At 44.9% G+C, this 16551-nt stretch overlaps 1 protein-coding gene across 2 annotated transcripts in view; it reads right to left on the bottom strand.

The window, feature by feature from the left end:
• Positions 1 to 16551, bottom strand: part of LOC149452041 (uncharacterized) — an 860283-nt gene that overhangs the window by 416773 nt on the left and 426959 nt on the right. For both annotated transcript variants that reach the window (XM_089689852.1, XM_089689853.1), the window contains one exon: positions 7696 to 7809. In XM_089689852.1, coding sequence (XP_089545978.1) covers positions 7696 to 7809 — 114 coding nt within the window. The remainder of the gene's footprint in view (positions 1 to 7695; positions 7810 to 16551) is intronic.

Here is a 16551-nt window from a genome sequence, read left to right as displayed (position 1 = left end):
CATTTTTTTAATAGTGCGCATTTGTTGTTTTTTTTTTCTTTTTTTTTCTACCTAAAACACACTGACACTAACGTATTTATAATTTTTTTTTTTTTTTAACAAACATTTCTTTCCCCTCTATGCCAGGAGTTAGAGAGATACAATGTATCTCTCTCCTCCATTCATAGAGGAAGAAAACAAAAAAGGGGGCCGGGCTGTACAGTGACTGATCACTGTGATAGCCAATCATAGGTTATCAAAGCAATCATGTGACCCAGAATTGGGAGTCCTGGGTCCCGATCGTTAGGAGACAAATTAGGCCGTGGAGCCAGTAGAGAGAGAAAGGGTGGAGAAGGTTGCTGATGGTCTGGCCTACTGCGCTGCAAGCCGAACACCCTGACAGCAAGAAAGAGAGAAAGCACAGCTTCAGGCCTGAACCGGAGGGGCCGAGGACTGTTCCTGTTCTGCGGGTGAGATGGACCGCCGCACCCTGCTAATCCAAAGTAAATCGGGTGAGAGAAACCCAATGTACCTCACTGCCATAGTGAACATTGCTTGGCTGCCACTACAGCTACACCCTCATCCATAATAGTGAACACTGTCCACAAGTGCCGGCGGTGTTGCTGGAGAACATTTACACCACAGATACCATCCATCCCAATCTCAGGATACCGCGCTACACAATTAGTGTGACAAGTGCCCATTGACATAACAAGCAAGTGATTGATTTACTCAGCAGGCTACTTGTCATTATCCGCTTGTGCTTTGCCTAAGAAGAAGGGTTCATGTACACTGCAGCTGATAAACTCACGTTCAGGAGCTTTTCTGCGTTTTTTTCAGTAGCCCCTGAAACCTCCTTAATGTTTTCCTATGTGTCCATGTACACTATGTCGTTTACAGGCAGTTGAGTTTACAGACATTTTTTTAAACGCAGCAAACTTGCATTCAGGAGTAGATTTTATCAACGTTTCAAACGTCAAACGCTTGTAAACGCGGCTAACTGCATTTATAAGCGTTTGCGGTTAGAAGTGTTTTTAACTGCTCCATAACCAAATGCTGTCCAGAGCCTTTTTTCATCATCAGAAATACATGCAAAGCTTTTTCCATGTATTCAAATGAGTCCGGTACACCAGCGCAGTCAGTTCCAGGTTTTGCGTGAAGGAAAAAATGGTAGAACGTGTCGCATTCTGCTCATGATGGGATCCATAGTGAATACAACCAGAAAAGACAGGTCATCTCAACACATACTGCTCTCTCTGCTTCTGCTCTCTCTGTAGTATGTCCGCAGTCTCTGGTCATCTCCTGTACTATGTCCGTAGTCCCTGGTCATCTCCTGTACTATGTCCGCAGTCTCTGGTCATCTCCTGTACTGTGTCCGCAGTCTCTGGCCATCTCCTGTACTGTGTCCGCAGTCTCTGGTCATTCCCTGTACTGTGTCCGCAGTCTCTGGTCATCTCCTGTACTGTGTCCGCAGTCTCTGGTCATCTCCTGTACTGGGTCCGCAGTCTCTGGTCATCTTGTGTACTATGTCCGAAGTCTCTGGTTATCTCGTGTACTATGTCCGAAGTCTCTGGTTATCTCCTGTACTGTGTCCGCAGTCTCTGGTCATCTCCTGTACTATGTCCGAAGTTTCTGGTTATCTCCTGTACTGTGTCCGCAGTCTCTGGTCATCTCCTGTACTGTGTCCGCAGTCTCTGGTCATCTCCTGTACTATGTCCGTAGTCTCTGGTCATCTCCTGTACTACGTCCGCAGTCTCTGGTCATCTCCTGTGCTATGTGCGCAGTCTCTGGTCATCTCCTGTACGGTGTCTGCAGTCTCTGGTCATCTCCTGTACGGTGTCTGCAGTCTATAGTCATCTCCTGTATTATGTCTGCAGTCCATTGGTTCAGAATATTTTTTTTCTTGTTTTCCTCCTCTAAAATCTAGGTGCGTCTTATGAAGCGAAAAATATGGTATATATTGTACATGAAATAGGCCTGACCAAGGTGTTCATTATCTCAACAGTTGCTGGCTTTAATGAAGTTCTTTAAGATAGGCTCAGTGAGACAAAATTATACATTTTTGTGTGCAGAAAAGCAAATGTAAAGGAAGGTTCGGAATGTAGACACCCTAAGCTATCTGCTGAGAGGTATATTGAGTCCATGGAAGATTTATTTTTTTTACACAAGTTTCTGGAAAATGAAAAACATTTTTTTTCTTTTTTTACTCAAAGTTGTCATTTAAATGATTTATTTCTCGCACAAGCCATGGGTATATGTGGAATTACACCCCAATATAAATTCTGCTACTTCTACCAAGTATGGGGATACCACATGTGTGAGACGTTTTGGGAGCCTAGCCGCATACTGGAGTCTGAAATCCAATGACCACTTTGAAACACGGAAAGTGCGTAACTTCCTCATTTCTCTTTCTCACTATCTATCACAGTTTCGGAGGTCCTGAAATGTCAGGATAGCACCAAACCCCCCCAAATGGTCTACTTTTGGAAAGTAGACACTCCAAGGAATTTAAAAAGAGGCATGGTGAGTATTTTGCAAATCTCATTTTCCAAAAACTTGTGGCAACAGACAAGATATGAAAAATAAGCTGATAGGTAGTCAGGAAGTGTAATGAGGAAATAAAGCCATTAAATATCCATAGGCAACATTTTAAAAGCCTCTACAAGCTACCATTTTAGTTTTACAGAGGCGGTCTAGTGTTAGAATTACTGCCCTTGATCTGACATTCACGGCGATACCTCATATGCATGGTGGAACCACTGTTTACATACTGGCACAGGGTCAATGCTCGCACACACAGGTGTGCGTACATGGGGGAGGGGGGGTTGCGAGTTTTTTTTTTTTAAGTTATTTTGATTTTTTAAATTATTTTTGCTCTGTTCCTTTCATTTTTTTTAGCACTTTTAATGCTATCACAGGGAATGCAAATATCCCCTATAACTTCAATGGGCATTGTCATATATTCTTTTTTGAGAAATCTGGGGTCTATCAGACTCTAGATCTCTCCTCTGCCCTTACATTATCTAGTCAAACCAAGATCGGTGTGATCAGATGCTTTCCCAATTTACAAATGGTGCTGTTTATATCCTGCGAAACTGAAGTGATGAAATGCTCGAGGCTTCCCATTTCTTATACTGTAGAGATGGTTGGCTCCATTTTGGTTCCCAATCAGCTCTATGATCAGCTGGCAGAAACACTGGCTGCATTCTCAGGTTCCCCCGCTGGCACGGGACTGCCCAAGAAAACCGTGGAAGGTAGCGGGGGAGGGGGTCAATCATCTCCCACTGCTTGTAAAAGCAATCCTGCAGCTAATTAGCCACTAGGATTGCTTTTACATGAAAGCCGATCGCTGGCTGAAAAATACGATGCCAGGATGATGCCTGCAGCTGTAGGCATCATCCTGGTATAACCAGGGATGTACCAGTATGTATAACCATTAAAAATCCAGGGATGTACCAGTACATTGCTGATCCTTGTTGGGATGCTATGTTTTTTTTTTTTGGATGCAGCCTGTGGACTGAATGAAAATATGAAAAGAAATCTCTACTAGTGTGTGGTATGCCCACCATTAGAATATACCGCCCGGCATCCACCCACTTCTAATGGTGGACACACATTAGGTCACAGGGTGCCACCTGCACCAGTTCTAAGATTGTACAAATGTCTAAATAGTGGCACGCTTGAATAAAAATTGTCCACATATAAGTGGTACCCCATAATAAAAAAGGATGACACCAAGTCCCAAACTATCTTGCCACTTCTCCCCATGTAGTCTGGGCATCCAGGGGGCTCCACGTGACTATCTTTTCCCTTGTAAATCCAAATCTTATATGTATAGCCTGTTGCCCTCTCACAGGTCTTATACATCTTGACCCCATATCTGGCATGCTTGCTGGGGAGAAATTTTTTGAATGTAAGGCGGCCAGAAAAATAAATGAGGGACTCATCAACGCAGATTTGTTTGCTGGGGAGTATAGACATCTGCAAATTTTTGTTTAAGGTGATTTGCGAGGGGCTGAATTTTGTGGAGCTGGTCAAATTCAGGGTCACCCCGAGGACCACAGATTGTATTGTCTTTGAAATGCATAAAACACATTATACTCTCATTTCTATGCCTGGCCATGGCTGCAGAGAACACGGGCATTTGATGATTCGGGTCTGCGGACCAATACAACCGCGATTCATTTTTTTTTAGTAATGCCCATGTTGAGGGTTAGACCCCAAAAAAATGTAAATTTTGAAACCGTAATGGGTTTCCATGCGAATGGTCTGGCAAGATTTGAATCTGGGTTGGCGGCGATAAATTGTTGTGCATATAAATTGTTTTGATCCACAATCAATGCATACAGATCTTCTGTGAAAAACAGCTCCAAAAATCAAGGGGAGTAGTTAAATTTGCTGTTTCCACCTGAATTCCAGATTGGTCAGTGAATGGGGGAAGTACGGGTGCTGCAGAATTTGTGGGCTACCAATTGGGATTTGCAAGCACATTCGGAAGGATACTAGGTGCTCTATGGGCCTGCGTGCGAATTCTTGGTGGTTGCGGGACAATACTTGTGCTCGCCTCTGCACCAGCTTGTACTACACTTATGGGACTCACCACGTCACCAAGTCATACTGCAGTGCTGGTATTATTATTATTATTATAATACAGGATTTATATAGTGCCAACAGTTTGCTCAGCGCTTTACAATATAACGGGAGACAATACAGCAACAATACAGTTCAATACAAGAGGGTTGGGAGGGCCTGATCCTGGGAGCTTACAATCTAAGAGGTATGTGAAAGACCAGGATGTACTACGCCACTAGTGCTCGCCAGTTCACCAAAAGGTAGCGTGGCACTAGTACTGGCACTCTGCTGCCTATGAGAGTCATCAAAATTTACCGGAAAGTGCTTACAGAGATCAGGCCTAATTCTGCCAACACTGCGGTTTTGTGTGCAATGTATCAAGTGACAGTGACCTACTGACACTGCACTTGTTGGGGGAGAAAACCGGGTGCTGGCAGGTGCCGGGGCTGATCCCGCTAACGCTGTGTTTTTGGGGACACTATACTAATGTGAACGCTGGTATAGTGCTGATCTGATCAAAGATATTGATCCGTTCAGACACTAAACTAGCAATGGAGGTTTATTGTGTATGAGCGTGTTCCTGGCAAACAAGGGGTTAAATATGATTACTGGTGTACGGATGTGCAATCTGACGCCATCTGGGAGGGGCATGAAAACCACGGGAGCGCGAATCATGTATTTATTATATATATGTGATTTTGCACACCCGTGCCACCCTGTAGCAGTATTTCTGTATAGGGTGGTCAGTAAGTGGTTATAGAATCGGTTTGTGTTACAGCACTGTGTTACTTTAACTGACAATTGCGCAGTCATGCAATGCTGCACCAAAATTAAATTTACGTCCTTTTTTTCACACAAATTGAGCTTTCTTTCAGTGGTATTTGATCCCCTGTGTGGTTTTTATTTTTTGCCCTATAAAAAAAAGACCGACAATTTTTGAGAAAAAAAACAAATATTTTGGACTTTTTGCTATAAAACATGTCCAGTAATAAAATTTAAAAATCAAATTTCATCATAAATTTAGTCCAAAATGTATTCTGCGACATGTCTTTGCTAAAAAAAATCCCAACACGTGTAAATTACCGTATTTTCCAGCTTATAAGACGACTGGGCGTATAAGACAACCCCCTAATTTTCCTGTTAAAATGTAGTGTTTGGGCTATACTCGCCGTATAAGACTACCCCTCTTCCAATGCACACCAGTGGGAAGAATCGTGCCCCATCATTGGTGTCAGTGGGAGGAATAGTGTCCCATCATTGGTATTAGTGGGAGGATTAGTGTCCCATCATTGGTATTAGTGGGAGGAATAGTGCCCCATCATTGGTATTAGTGGGAGGAATAGTGCCCCATCATTGGTGTCAGAGCGTTCCCCATCAGTGGTGTCAGTGGGAGGAATAGCACCCCATCATTGGTGTCAGTGGGAGGAAGAGCACCCCATCATTGGTGTCAGTGGGAGGAATCGTGCCCCATCATTGGTGTCAGTGGGAGGAATCGTGCCCCATCATTGGTATCAGTGGCTGGAATAGTGCCCCATCTTTGGTGTCAGTGGGAGGAATCGTGCCCCATCATTGGTGTCAGTGGGAGGAATAGTGCCCCATCATTGGTGTCAGTGGGAGGAATAGTGCCCCATCATTGGTATCAGTGGGAGGAATAGTGTCCCAACATTGGTGTCAGTGGGAGGAATAGTGTCCCAACATTGGTGTCAGTGGGAGGAATAGTGTCCCAACATTGGTGTCAGTGGGAGGAATAGTGTCCCAACATTGGAGTCAGTGGGAGGAATAGTATCCCAACATTGCGCCTGTGTGCCTTTCCTGAGCTACAGTTCTGGCGGCCAATCACCGGTGAGGAGGCGGAGCCAAGCAGCCGCGCGAACATCCAGTGGCCGAACCGAATGAAGGAGCAGCCGCGCTTCCTGGACCGGATCGTCGCGGGACCGGAGCCAGGTAAGGGACAGCAGCCCCTGCCCACCCCTGTACTTAGTGTCCCTTCCGTTGGAAGGGGGGGGGTTGGCGGCCCCTAAAAAGTGTCAGCATGCCGTATACTGGCGTATAAGACGACCCCCGACTTTTGAGAAGATTTTCAAGGGGTAAAAAGTCGTCTTATACTCCGGAAAATACGGTAATTGATTTACATGAAAGTTATAGCGTGCACAAATGGCAGTATAGATACTGGATTTTTAATTTTTTTTTAAACTAATAATAGCGGTGATCAGCGACTTATGGTGGCAATCAGCAACTTATGGCAGGACTGCGGTGGACATTCTGACACTGGGGGGAAACTGACTTGGGGTCACTGACATCCCTAGTGACACCAATACAGTGATCAGTGCAAAAAAAACCCCCCACTGACACTGTACTAATGGCACTGGTGAGGAAGGGGTTAACATTTGAAGGCAATCAAGGGGTTAACTGTGTGAGGGGAGTGTTTTACTAGGGGGCGGGGGTGTACTTCACTGTTACACACTGATCTGGAAGGCTGTGCCTAGCAATCCGAAATAGTGTGCTGAAAACTGACAGGGAGGAGAACTCCATTGAAAACAATGCAGCCTTCCTCCCCGTCAGTGTTTGCTGGCAATTGTCAGACTCCGGCAGGTAATCACCGATCAGGACCCAGTGATTGACATCCGCAGCCGCAATCGGTGCCATGAGTAGTATGGTCGCGCGCGCCCCTACCCCAAAATGTAGGATCACGTTTATATACGTGATCCTGCACACAGGGGCCGCCTTGTAGCAGTATATGTACTGCGGGCGCCCCTTAGTGGTTAAAAATGCACTTACATTAACAAAGGAAACTGCAATTTCTATTAACAGCAGGGCCACGGCTCCCACTTCACTTCCAAGTACAGCTGTCAATCAAGTTACCCAGCAGAACGAGGCCTGGGTGTGCTGCCTGCTCACAGTATATATGGTGGTAGTTGGAGCTGGGAGAATTTGGAGCACGTGTGGATAAAGTTACAATCACTGGTGCAAATGCTTGTCTGAGCTAGGTGCAGGTAGTTCTTAAGGAAACTACTACCAGAATGGTGTCATTACAAGTATTTTGAATTCATGTGAATGTCCCCCACAAACTTATATGTCCTAACAGATGTATCATTTGTGCAGATTGTGCAGCTGTAAACATATATATTAAAAGAAAACACTTACACGGCTCATATATCATGATATCCTCTTCCATTCCATCTATTTCAGAGAGGAGCTCTTTTCTCTTGTCTTTATTGATGGTGTCAGGTAGTTTTTCCAGAGAGTTGGTATGGAAACCTGGGAATTACAGAAGGTTTCAAGAAAATTCACACTTTTGCCAGAACCTTTGCACATCTATGTACACATCACATCTACAGTCTACAGTTCAAAATCTTTATAACTAAAGCCCAACTCCAAGAAAAATGACATTTAAATAGTATGTAGCACCCTCCTAGATAGGTGCTAGGATAAGAAGAGTACAGTTGGTTCCCCTGCTTGATAGGAGAACTGTTAGGAGAATTTACTTAGGCTTTCTGCTTAAGAGAGAGCTGCAATTGTTTAGTAATGCCTGCTCAGCGTGTTCAAGTGCTGCTAGTTCTGCCTCTGGCTTCCTCTGTATCCAAGCAATCTAGGAAAGTTCAGGATGTATAGATAGAACTCATGCAGAACACAGCCAGACATTCTGACACTGGGGGGGAACTGACTTGGGGTCACTGACATCCCCAGTGACACCAACAGAGTGATCAGTGCAAAAAAAAAAATGGCACTGGGGAGGAAGGGGTTCACATTAAAAGGCAATCAAATGGTTAACTGTGTGAGAGGAGTGTTTTACTAGGGGGCGGGGGTGTGTGCTTCACTGTTACACACTGTTCAGGAAAACTGAACTCAGCAATCTGGAACAGTGTGCTGAAAACTGACAAGGAGGAGAGCTCCATTGAAAACAATGCAGCTGTGCTCCCTGTAAGTATTTGCCGGCAATCGCTGGGTTCCGGCTGGTAATATTGGCCGGGACCCGGTGATTGACACCCGCGGCCGTGATCGGTGCTGCGGGTAGGACAGCCCCCTACCAAGTAAACAGGATGACGTTTATAAATTTGATCCTGTGCACAGGGGCCAATTTGCCGCAGTATACAGTCAGGTCCATAAATATTGGGACATCGACACAATTCTAACATTTTTGGCTCTATACACCACCACAATGGATTTGAAATGAAACGAACAAGATGTGCTTTAACTGCAGACTGTCAGCTTTAATTTGAGGGTATTTACATCCAAATCAGGTGAACAGTGTTGGAATTACAACACTTTGCATATGTGCCTCCCACTTCTTAAGGGACCAAAAGTAATGGGACAGAATAATAATCATAAATCAAACTTTCACTTTTTAATACTTGGTTGCAAATCCTTTGCAGTCAATTACAGCCTGAAGTCTGGAACACATAGACATCACCAGACGCTAGGTTTCATCCCTGGTGATGCTCTGCCAGGCCTCTACTGCAACTGTCTTCAGTTTCTGCTTGTTCTTGGGGCATTTTCCCTTCAGTTTTGTCTTCAGCAAGTGAAATGCATGCTCAATCGGATTCAGGTCAGGTGATTGACTTGGCCATTGCATAACATTCCACTTCTTTCCTTTAAAAAACTCTTTGGTTGCTTTTGCAGTATGCTTTGGGTCATTGTCCATCTGCATTGTGAAGTGGTGTCCAATGAGTTCTGAAGCATTTGGCTGAATATGAGCAGATAATATTGCCCGGAACACTTCAGAATTCATCCTGCTGCTTTTGTCAGCAGTCACATCATCAATAAATACAAGAGAACCAGTTCCATTGGCAGCCATACATGCCCATGCCATGACACTACCACCACCATGCTTCACTGATGAGGTGGTATGCTTAGGATCATGAGCAGTTCCTTTCCTTCTCCATACTCTTCTCTTCCCATCACTCTGGTACAAGTTGATCTTGGTCTCATCTGTCCATAGGATGTTGTTCCAGAACTGTGAAGGCTTTTTTAGATGTCGTTTGGCAAACTCTAATCTGGCCTTCCTGTTTTTGAGGCTCACCAATGGTTTACAGCTTGTGGTGAACCCTCTGTATTCACTCTGGTGAAGTCTTCTCTTGATTGTTGACTTTGACACACATACACCTACCTCCTGGAGAGTGTTCCTGATCTGGCCAACTGTTGTGAAGGGTGTTTTCTTCACCAGGGAAAGAATTCTTCGGTCATCCACCACAGTTGTTTTGCGTGGTCTTCCGGGTCTTTTGGTGTTGCTGAGCTCACTGGTGCGTTCCTTCTTTTTAAGAATGTTCCAAACAGTTGTTTTGGCCACGCCTAATGTTTTTGCTATCTCTCTGATGGGTTTGTTTTGTTTTTTCAGCCTAATGATGGCTTGCTTCACTGATGGTGACAGCACTTTGGATCTCATCTTGAGAGTTGACAGCAACAGATTCCAAATGCAAATAGCACACTTGAAATGAACTCTGGACCTTTTATCTGCTCATTGTAATTGGGATAATGAGGGAATAACACACACCTGGCCATGGAACAGCTAAGAAGCCAATTGTCCCATTACTTTTGGTCCCTTAAAAAGTGGGAGGCACATATGCAAACTGTTGTAATTCCTACACCGTTCACCTGATTTGGATGTAAATACCCTCAAATTAAAGCTGACAGTCTGCAGTTAAATTACATCTTGTTCGTTTCATTTCAAATCCATTGTGGTGGTGTATAGAGACAAAAATGTTAGAATTGTGTCGATGTCCCAATATTTATGGACCTGACTGTATGTACTGTGGGTGGTCCCCTAGGGGGTAAATACTGTTATTTATTGTGTATGTTGATATACATTGGGTCATAGTTGCTAACATTCACCAGAGTTATTATTAAGTCAAATGCTATTATGTTATTCTTGACTCAGTTACCCTGCAATTCAATATAAACGTCACATTGGTTTATACTACTCTGTGTGTGAGTCCATTTTGCAGGTGCAAATTATCTGGGTTAGCGGAGTACATTGGTGTCAGCAGAGGGTGGACTCCAACAGGGGGTTCAGATTGCCAGGGATCCCAAACTTATTACTCAAGCAATGCTCATGGGGGTAGTGCTACATTCGAAATCAGGGACAGTCCCTTGAAATCAAGGACAGTTGGGAGCTATTAAGAAAAAATGAGGGGGGTGTATCAGCACAAACACTGCTGGAAGTCCTGGGTAATCTTAGTATGGGGTAATTGTGGTGGTTATGGCTGTTATATGAAGAGCGTGGGGATCCGTGTAGCACTGAGGGCAAGGCTTCCAAATAGACTGTAGCAGACTCTGTAGGTGAGAGAAGGAGAGAAGCGCCTCTAAGTGCAATATTTCTGTTTATTTAAGTATATATGTAGGAAAACTCTCATAGATAAGGTAATTGTAAGCATGAAAACCGTGGTTAACAGTAAGGTGGTATCCAGGGTGAAGAGCCGTCATCTATTTGCAGTATGGAGAGGTCAGCTTGCTACTGGAGAAGCGTTGTGGCTGGAGGGGAACAGCGGTGAGGCCGGTTGGCGTGCACGTCCTCTGTCAGAGCCAGGTGGCCGTGATGACGTCAGGTACCCGAGGTGCACTGTGACGCGTTTCAGAGCATGCGCTGGCCGTGGAAGGCGGAAGTGCGCTCCTTTTTCAAGCAGCTCTCCATACCACAAATAGATGACGGCTCTTCACCCTGGATACCACCTTACTGTTAACCACGGTTTTTATGCTTACAATTACCTTATCTATGTGAGTGTTCCTACATATATACTTTAATAAAGAGACATATTACAGTTGGGAGCTATGCCTGAGGTTGTGTCCGTACCCATAACATAACATAGGCTGCCTGCACACAGCTCTAGCCACAAAAACAATTGATTCACACTGGACAGGCTACAGCGCCCATGTGAATGAACCCCAAGATCTCAGTTACACACAGAGCTTTTGTTTTTACTTCAATACAGTTTTATATTTTAGATTTAGCAGGAATTTCATAAGTTATGTTGTGTTTGTGTTTACTAATAATCATTTTAGTATATTTTTAGTAAAATTATGAGTTTGATATTTTTGAGGAGATGCCCCGTGATTTCTAACAGCAGCCCTGGGAGGTGAAAAGGTATTTTAATTTGCATTTTATAAATATATAGCGGAGTTGATAGAAGTCATCACACATACTGTGGTACGCTTCATGTTGTGCACTTGTAGCCCACAGGACTTTGTTCACCATGGAAAGGCCGATTGTGTTTGTATCCCAGACAAAATCTCTTATGAGACCGAAATCATTTAGCTCAGACAAGAATTTTCCAAAACTGAATTTTGTCAAACTCTTATTCATGGTTGGGGCTGGATTCCCTTCTTCCCGGATGATAAAGTATCCACCTGGAAAGAAACACAATAACATACAACACTAAGTAATGTTTAAAACAATATACACTGCTCAAAAAAAATAAAGGAACACTTTTTAATTAGAGTATAGCATCAAGTCAGTGACACTCCTGGGATATTGATCTGGTCAGTTAAGTAGCAGAGGGGGTTGTAAATCAGTTTCAGCTGCTTTGGTATTAATGACCCCCAAAACAGGAATGGTTTTAGAGGTGGAGGCCACTGACATTTTTTCCCTACTCCTCTTTTCTGTTTTTCACTAGTTTTGCATTTGGCTAGGGTCAGTGTCACTACTGGTAGCATAAGGCGATACCTGGACACTACAAAGGTTGCACAGGCAGCCCAACTCCTCCAGGACGGCACATCAATACGTGCCATTGCCAGAAAGTTTGCTGTGTCTCCCAACACAGTCCCAAAAGCATGGAGGAAATTCCAAGAGTCAGGCACTCTAGGAGAGCTGGACAAGGTTGTAGAAAGTCCTTAACCCATCAGCAGGACCGGTATCTGCTTCTTTGTGCAAGGAGGAACAGGATGAGCACTGCCAGAACCCTAAAAAATGATCTCCAGCAGACCACTGGTGTGAATGTCTCTGACCAAACAATCAGAAACAGACCATGAGGGTGGCCTGAGGGCCCGATATCCTCTAGTGGGTCCTGTGCTCACTGCCTGGCACCATAGAGCTTGACTGGCATTTGCCACTCAATACCAGAATTGTTTAGTTTTTTTTTGGTGGTATCTACTCGCCGCTGGGTATTTTACTTTTTGCCTTATAAACAAAAAAAGAGCAAAAAATTTGAAAAAAAAGTTTCTTTGTTTTCCATTATAAAATTTTGCAAACAGGTAATTTTTCTCCTTCACTGATGTGCGTTGATGAGGCTGCACTGATAGGCAGCACTGATGGGCACAGAAGATAGGTAGCACGGATAGACGACACTGATAAGCTGGCACTGATAGTGGGCACTGATAGTCGGCACCTTCTGGCGGCACTGCTGGGCACTGACTGGCGGCACTGCTGGGCACAGGTGGGTGGCACTGCTGGGCACAAGAGGGCGGCACTGGTGGGTGGCACTGCTGGTCACCGATCATCAGGGCACTGATCATCAGTGCCCTAATGATCGGTGCCGATCCCTGCTCTGACAACTGCTGGTTCTCAACAGTACTTTCCCCACACTTTGACAGCGTGAGGAAAGTGCAGCCGAGAGCCGACAATTGCATTTCCCGGTGATCAGCGTGTCATTGGACATGGCTGATCATGTGGTAAAAGGCCACTGTGATTGGATTTTTACCAGATCACATGATCAACTGTGTCCATAGGACACAGCAATCACGGAGATTGCCGGGTGCGCACCCCCGGGTGCATGCAGGAGAGTGCGTTCTTGGAGGACGTCATATGACACCCTCCCAGAATTGGCCGGCCACAGTGCAGCCGTCATTTGGCTATCTGCGGTCGGAAACTAGTTAATATAAGACAACACTAACCATTTCACTGTGCATGCAGGTGTGAGCAGTAAGAAAGTAACAAACAAAACTGAAGAACATGAACAAACTAGGACTCTAATTTCTTAATTTTTTTAAAAATGTGTTGTCTATCATTTTAGAAGGATAAAAATCCTAGATTGTGTGGCCATACTCACCTTCCATCAGGAGCTGTCTCCAGCACTACTTTTCCTTTGCCCACTACATGCCACCAGTCTTCCACATCGTTCAGTGCACTTCCTGTGAGCCCATTCGGTTATGAGAAGGAGGAGGGCGAAGGAAGTGATTTGCCCCAAGGACAATACAACATATATTGGGGTGGTGGCCTTGTGTGGAGAGACTCTCTTATTCAGACCTCAATCAGAGCTGGACCCAGAGATCCTGACAGCTTCTGGACTTAATAAAACTATCTGTTCCCTGTGTTTATCCTGTGATCTGAGTACCTGGCAGATGCATTAAGGGCCCTTTCACTCTGATCACTTTTTGAAGCACTTTTGGGGTTTAAAAAGAGAAAGAAAAATGTATCCCTTTAAATCCTATAGATCTCTTAAAACAAGAGGCGCTCTGCCCTTTGAATAGGCCTGCATGCTGCATCTTTGGTGCGGTATTTCAAAAGCACTTTGCATTATAAGTCAATGTGAAGGCATCAAAAGTGATTCAAAAACTGATTATTGTAAAAGGGTCCTAACTTCCTTTTCTGACTCAGATGTTTTGGAGAGAGATGCAAAGTAAGCAGTGATGTTATATATCATTTGTTACAATAAAAGGAAAGCTGCATGATAATGACTAATTGTGGTAATGGCAGGGTTGCTAATAAGGGGTACAGCTGGCCCAGCTGTATTGGGCCCAGGACCATCAGTTCAGCAGGGTGGTCCGGGTACTTGATGAGCAGGAGGGCTGGCTGTACTGCCTTAGTGCTAAAACCAATCATACTGTGGCTCCCACTGCAGCAAAATCAGCTTCTTCTCTTCTACCCCCCATCAGCTTTCAGATGGTCCAGGGAGCCACAGGGGATCAGTTCTTGGAGCCAGAGGGGCAGCTACATACCCTAAGCAACCGTCCTTCGTATCCTACCTGATTTCAGAGGTGAGTGAACTGGGGCAGGGATGGCTGAGACAGATTTTACCTAGTGCCACCATCCCTCCCCCTCCTGAATCATTGAGCCTTGTGAGCCTGTACACCTTGCATGCCAGTTCACTGCCCTCTGCCCGGACCTGTTATTCTACCAGCTACCCCCTTCCTGTACTCTGCCACTGTATGCCTGCTACCCTACCAACTACCCTTTCCTTTACCACAGCATTGTGTGCCTGCTGTCCTACCAACAACCCTTCCATGTAACCTGCCACTGTGTGCCTGCTACCCTACCAACTACCCTTTCCTTTACCACAGCATTGTGTGACTGCTATCCAGCCAACTACCCTTCCCTGTAACCTGCCACTGTGTGCCTGCTGTCCTGCCAACTACCCCCTCTTTGTACCCTGCAACTGTGTGCCTTTAATACTACCACCTACCCCTTACCTGTACTCTTCGCTCTTCAGTAAGCATTTGATAGGCAGTGACCTTTAACCCCTTCATCTCACACTAGTGCACTTAAAACTGAACAATGCATGTCATTGAGAGATGCTTACAAAGCAGCACCAATCACTTGAATGGGTTGTGTTTGACCGGGGGTATAATCCTTGCCACAGCCATGAAGCAAAGCAGTCATGGCATGTGTACATCCCCAGTGAATGCCTCTGCAGCTAAAGGTGTAGTGGTTGGGGAGCAGTAAAAGTGCAGCTCAATTGTGAGGGTTTTCCACCCCACAACCTCACTTGTGAACAAGCCCTAAGTGCTCATTCACACAGGTACTCTGGCTGTGTGAATGAGTGGTTTGTCTATGCAGCTGAAGATGCCTGTTACTCTATGGGCATGCACACAGCCACAGGTCCTACGTTTAATAGGTATACAGGGGTGGGTGAGCGTCACCAAATGCACACTGTTCAAGGCTGTATACCTGCACCCACACGCCTGTCACATTAGGAGCTGTGGCTGTGTTCATACATGTGCTGCGTCCCCTTTGTGTAACATAGGCTGCCTGCACACAGCCCCTGCCCCATAAACAAACTACTGACCCATACTGTACAGGACACAGCACCTATGTGAATTATCCCCAACACCTCATTTACACTGAGCTTTATTTATTACCTCAATACAATGTTATCCTTTAGATTCAGCAGGATTTTTGTATTAGTTATATTGTATTTGTGTCCGCTAATAATGATTTTAGTGTATTTTTAGTGAAAATATTTGTGTTGATATTTTTGGGGGGATCCAGTCAGTCAGGCTGTACAAGGTCCAGCTGCAGCCCTGGGGGATGAGATTGTATTTTATTTTGCATTTTATAAACAAATAGGCGAGTCAATAGAAGTCATCTTGTTTAACACACACTTCATGTAGTGAACTTTTAGCCCACAAGAATCTGTGTCTGCCATGAAAGGGCCATGAAAGGGCCAATTGTGTTTGTTTGTTTTTCGCCTCCCAGACAAAATCACTTACCATGTGCCTGTTTCATCGATTCAGTTCGGTGGTGCAGACTCTCCAATATAAGTCTTAACCTTTCCTTCCAGGTTGGGTCTGGATCCTCTTCTTTCAGGAGATGGATAATGTCTGGAAAGGAACACAATACCACACAGCAGCAAGTGATGTTTAAAAACAATATTTAGTCACAAAGATGAACATATTATCATCCTAATATTGTTCTAATACTGAAGAAGGCCAATAAAATCTGCTCTGACTCAGCTTCCAATGTATGCTCACAGGGAGGAGGAGATCACTGGTCAATGGCAGCTATTTACTTACAGGAGCATTCACACTTGTAAATGAGCCCTGTCTGCAATCAGCTGCAAGAACCCCAGCGGGGAATAGCAGGGATGTGCAATTCCTATCGCCTGACCCCCGGGACATGTAGTTCTGGGCGCCGGGCAGGTATCTTTTTTTGCCTTTAGCTGTGCTGCGTGCAAGCAGCAGGGCTCACCTGTCAGGTGGAAGCGCTGCCACCCGATTGCTTCCACACAGCCCACAGTGTCACCCCCCCCCCCGCCAGCTATATGTCCCAGGCTTCGCTTGCCCATCTGCAGGCCCGGGACTGGCTCAATGTGTGCCGGCAGGATGTGGTATAGGGGAGGAAGGAGAGTAGAC

This window comes from Staurois parvus, unplaced genomic scaffold, assembly GCF_062004578.1.
Source record: "Staurois parvus isolate SC_StPar_1 unplaced genomic scaffold, SC_StPar_1.0 ptg000500l, whole genome shotgun sequence".
Classification (NCBI taxonomy): domain Eukaryota; kingdom Metazoa; phylum Chordata; class Amphibia; order Anura; family Ranidae; genus Staurois; species Staurois parvus.
The sequence above is the reverse complement of the archived record's forward strand: the minus strand, read 5'-3'. Positions and strand labels throughout refer to the sequence as shown.